Below are 5,462 nucleotides of genomic sequence, written 5' to 3'. Positions count from 1 at the left end.
CCACCCTCTCCAAATGTCTCAACACAGTTTGGAATAATGGTTTTCACAAGAGATAAACATGGAGATTAAAATGATGCCAGAATAGTGATCATCAAATCATTATTTCAATATCTGATTCCAAAAAATCGTACTAATATGACACAGTGAATCATTGTCTATTATCTCTCCACATTACCCTCTCTTTGGCCGGGGAAGAAATTACTAAACCTTTCTACTTCTTCTAACCTCTAATTTCCACCTTATTAATTTTGATTGTCCCTTACCTTTTATTCAAGGAGGCATGGTTTAATGTCAGCACTGCTGGGCAACACAACCATACCATGTGTAAATTGTCAAGATCATAAAACATCTCATCCATAAACACATTTTATAGCATTTATTAGAGGCACTGGCCTTATTTCAAGCCACTTAGCTGATCTTGTATGTCCTGACAATAATAGAAATGTAGTAAAGGTTTTTCTTTCTTTCTTTCTCAAAGTCCCTACAGAACGTATTGAATGTATTATAGATCTTACATTTTGATTATTTAGCAACATCCCAGGAAACAATTCCCACCACCTTGACACTGAGCTGTAACATCTCCAGTGTTGGCGGCTGTTAAATGATTTTATCAATTAGTAGTGGAGAGACTAGGACCACGGTCTCTAACGCTGCCCTCTGATTGGTCCAAACGCAGAACTCGTAATGTTCAGCGCTCCCATATAAACCGATGCAGACTTCACATCGGTGCGATCTGTCATGCAAGTCAAAAGGATAGTGAGGAGTCCAATGTAGAGAAATTGCTGGCAGCCTACTTGTCCTAGCCTACGTTTGTTCTGTTTTCCGGCGCTGCAGAAGCTTTTGGAGCGTTATTCCTATGAATTACACACAGAGCAGGAGGCGTCTCTTTACATTTAGTTGTATCATCTGTGTTGAGAGGACGATGCCTTTGAGGACCGGACTTTTTCTCCTGATGGTGCTGAACGCATCTGCAAATGAACTGGATCAAAACGAGTCTTATTCGCCCAGGAGAACACGCTTTTCTGCCAACAGCCCTTGTAAGTACTGTAACATGCTGCTCCCATCTGCATGTCTCTGAGTGTACAGCTTGCGTTTCTTTTCTTTTCTTTTCTTTCTTTCTTTCTTTTCTTTTTTTTTTTTACACACCGTTAATACAACGCACAGCCTTTGCTCGCTCCCGGTGTGGAGGGTTTCTTTCACACATTTCTCTCTTTTTTTTCTTTTCTTTTCTTTTTCTTTTCTCTTTTTTATTGGCCTATGCAGCTCTTTCTGTCTATACGAGCGCGTTGATTCACGGAGAAGGCTGCGGGATTAACGCTGTGGAATTTGCCGGTGTCCTGCCGGCAACAGATGAGCATGGAGCTTGGTGCTGACACTTGAGAGTGCAGGCTGTGTCATGCTGACAGTATCTCATAGCTTTGGCCGCTGCATATCGGTCCAACTATTCAGTATTATAGTGGACCTTAAGGGGGGGTTGGGGGATCAATGCTCAGACCATAAAGCTTCCTGTGTAGTCAGAAAAAGAAGTAGGCTACACCATTGTACCTTTTCCCCTCAGGGGGAAAAAAACCCACACTGTCACTGGTGCTGTGCCTTTTGGACAATTAAATGCAATCCTATAGTTGACATTTGTCCATCAAAGCAAAAAAGGAAGGCCTAGAAGTCTAAATCCCTCATAATAACCAGGGAGAAATGACACAGCAAAGCAGAAATTTGTGTGGCTTTAATCAAATGTTGACTTTTCCTTCTTAACACAAAGGTAGCTGTGATAAAAGGCAGTGGGGAAGAGGGATGCTGCTTCCCTTTCTGCAAGAACTGCTTCATCATCATAACATTTGCAGCTCACTATCTGTATTTTGAGAGGAATCCCTGGTCCCTGATGGCAGGTAGACTTTATCTGACTGCGCAGGTCAACAGGGGCCCCAGATATGAAGCCTGCCAAGTGGGCTTAGGATAGGCTACCCTGTGACATCTCTTAATGGTTTTTACAAAGGATGTGAGTCAGGCTTCTTGCCATTTCAGTGGATTCTTGAATAAAGGAGAAGGAAATCCAACTATCTGGATACACTGATGCAGATTATGTTTTACAGCTCTGTCTCGGTGTAAAATCTCAAGTCGGCTGCATGGACTTAGAGCCGTGTCCCTCATGGCTAAGATTGTTTTTTGAAGGACTGAATGCTGCTGCAGGGGAGCTGTTTCCAAGGCTTTACAAAGATGGGGATCAGGGTTAGTAGTGGGTTAATCAGCCTAATAACTCCTCTAGTCATGTGATGCTACTGAAATAAATATGGCAGCATTTTCTGACTGTGTATTTCATCATGTAGATATGCATGAGATCAATCCTGGATATGTAACTGGACTGTGACATGCGCTTATAGTCAGTAGTTAAGAATATTAAAGTGGTCTAGAGCCAGAGTCCTCAAATCAGCTTGACAAGTTCAGCTTGCGTACAATAATTGAAGACAGAGTCTGGTGGCTGTGTGTGTGTGTGTGTGTGTGTGTGTGTGTGTGTGTGTGTGTGTGTGTGTGTGTGTGTGTGTGTGTGTGTGTGTGTGTGTGTGTGTGTGTGTGTGTGTGTGTGTGTGTGTGTGTGTGTGTGTGTGTGTGTGTGTGTGTGTGTGTGTGTGTGTGTGTGTGCGCGTGCGCCAGTGGTACAAGTGTATGTTTATGTGTGTCTAGAGGCATGCCAACAATTTTCAGGAAACTCTTTGGTATTTCTGGTACTGTTCATCCAAGCTCTGCTGAAAAGAACCAAACAGTGGAATATAGGTCCCTGCCAAGAGAAAAGAGCAGCTGTGCCAAATAGTGTCTGAGACTCTCAGAATTGTAAGGTGTCCAATCCTCAGTCAAGTCACTGTTTGCCCCGAGTGACTGTATGTCTTTTGTGAACCACCAAAGTATGAAAATTCTCTTTTGTGCGTTGAATTTTTTTTCAGCTGAAACCCTGGCAACCCTTGTGTAATGAGCTCAGTGAGTGTGTAGTGATTCCCAGTGAACCCACTGTTGGCTCCCCCGCTGACGGTTCATTCTCTGTGCCCACAGCAGATGTGGCACGCTGTCTCAACAGTGCCCTCCAAGTTGGCTGCGGAGCCTTCGCCTGCCTGGAAAACTCAACTTGTGACACAGATGGCATGCATGACATCTGCAAGTCCTTCTTATACAGTGCTGCTAAATTTGACACTCAGGTATTTCACAAAGACTACATACATACACTATGCCATTTTGTCTGTTTCTACATGCACATGTGCCGTGGAGTAGTACATGGGTGTAACTGTCAGGGGCAAGAATGTGTGAAGCACTGCATTTTTGTTGTTGTTTTTTCCTACAGGGTAAAGCATTTGTGAAGGAGAGCCTTAAGTGCATTGCCAATGGCATCACCTCGAAGGCATTCCCCACCATCCGCCGCTGCTCCACCTTCCAAAGAATGATATCTGAGGTCCAAGAGGAGTGTTACAGCAAGCTGGATATCTGCACTGTTGCCCGATCTAATCCAGATGCTATTGGTGAAGTGGCGCAGCTGCCAAGTCACTTCCCCAATAGGTGAGCTCCTCCTCCACTGTATAGTATGATGTATATATTATGTACGTACATATTACATGGTATACAGTATTTTAAACCCTATGAAGCTCTCAGAATAGACTGGAAAACAAAAGTTCAAGTCTCCAGTAGTGGAGAGTCAGACAATGAAATCTATCTGCTGCTAATCTTAAGTGAATGAGAGGCACGATGACCTAAAGTGCTGTTCATATTACAAATTTGCAAATAGATGCCTGTTGTAGCGTAACACATGGAAACATTTGTATTGATCTCCATGTTTTGGTTACTATGTGCTTCATACATTCTTTCATATGATGAAAGAAAACAAAACAGGAATATCAAGTTTAGATGTTTTCATTTCTATTGTTGTTGTAATACAAGTAGGATTGCAGCCTGGGAGTGGATACAGCAGGATAGGACTAGGAGGGTGGAGCACAAGGCTTAGATGTGACTGGAGCCGTGATGGTCACTCCCATATGGATGACATCAGACCTTACAGCACGTGTACAAATACACAGATATAGTATTTGGAGATCTGAACCTTCAGTGGCGATTTGTGAAACAAGAATATGCTGTTGTACGTCGTTGTCCTTTAAAAAATCATGTTGTGATGCTTTTTGTTGTCCCAGGTTTTATGGTAAGCTGCTTCAAAGCCTGATGGACTGTGATGAGGACACGGTGGACCGAGTTAGGACCAGCATGGTGTCGCGGCTGGGCCCAGAGATGACCATGCTTATTCAGCTGCTGCAGAACAAGCCCTGCCCATCCACTGCTGTGGCTGCAGCTGCCGCCATCCCAACTGGAGTGGAAGGCCGTGGGAGCTGGCGCTGGTCCATGGGTCCCCATATGTACAAGATCCAGCCTAATCTGCGAAACAGAGACTCTGCCAGCCATTTTGGCAAAAAGCGCTCTGCCAGTGACAGCTCCTAACTTCCACTCAGATTGAAAAAAAAAACTCCACACACCCCTCAAAACATCTTGAAAGCTCCTCTATTCCCTAGGGGTGATAATATCCACTCCTCCACTAGACTGGAAGTTACAGAAATATGCACCTCTAGGGAATGCCGGAACGCCCATAGAGTTGATATCAGAGTTTGATTGTTGTTATATTGTATAGCATACATTATAGGCTTGAGAGAATCCCCCTTCCATTGACTGTTTTCAAATGTGTCCACTCACAGTTAGTGTTGAACATGCGGCTGTTGCATCTGAGCAACATGGTCCTGTTCACTCTTCATCACCTTCTCTAACAGGGATGAATCTTTAAGATGTCTCTTGATACCAAGCAAGAAAAAAGGAAAAAAAAAAAAGAAAACAGCCATGGTGGTTCACACCTCTAGAGCACAAGTCCGTACTTTAAAAGACAAAAACATAATCTCATGATCCTGACATTTGTTCATGAATAGAAATTGTTGGATTATTATTAGTTCATTGATAGGAATAGGAAATTATTGGTAGATGTATCTAATATTTCTGCAATGAGATCAGTCAAATTGTGAGCATGAGATGTGGAAATGAGTTTCATATCTATTTTTTGACACCAACATAACACTTAAATGTACTGTATACTAAGTTATCTGAGACAGCCATAGCAAGCCCTCTAAACAAGAGTGCTCACACGGAGTGAGGTCTGTAGAGGTTTCATGATAACCTTTGAGAGGTTACCTTAAACTGACCAAAAAACTTCAAACTGCCCTGAATGCTATTCATGAAATACCAAAATAGTGTATAGCTATAGCACTTATCTTTTTTTTTTAATTAATTGATTTTATTTTGTTTTTTTCTGATGGCAGTTGCAGTCATGGTCATGTATTTCAAATCATCATCCTACTCATAGGGACTGTCCTGGTCATGCCAAGTCTGCCTATCAGAAAAAAATAAAATCCATTTTGCATATCTTGTATCCAGACACTTGTAATGCTTAA

At 42.6% G+C, this 5,462-nt stretch overlaps 1 protein-coding gene across 1 annotated transcript; it reads left to right on the top strand.

Annotated features, from left to right (window-relative positions):
* Window positions 1–856: 856 nt before the first annotated feature.
* stc1 (stanniocalcin 1) lies at window positions 857–4,467 on the top strand (the record flags this gene model as incomplete). Its single annotated transcript, XM_083979579.1, has 4 exons — window positions 857–1,037; window positions 3,043–3,185; window positions 3,329–3,540; window positions 4,167–4,467. The coding sequence occupies 4 exons, from the start codon at window positions 857–859 to the stop codon at window positions 4,465–4,467; spliced, it is 837 nt and encodes a 278-aa protein (XP_083835705.1).
* Between the last annotated feature and the right edge of the window lie 995 nt (window positions 4,468–5,462).

This window comes from Trachurus trachurus, assembly GCF_905171665.1.
Source record: "Trachurus trachurus genome assembly, chromosome: 9".
Classification (NCBI taxonomy): domain Eukaryota; kingdom Metazoa; phylum Chordata; class Actinopteri; order Carangiformes; family Carangidae; genus Trachurus; species Trachurus trachurus.
This window is presented reverse-complemented; position numbering and strand designations above follow the sequence as displayed.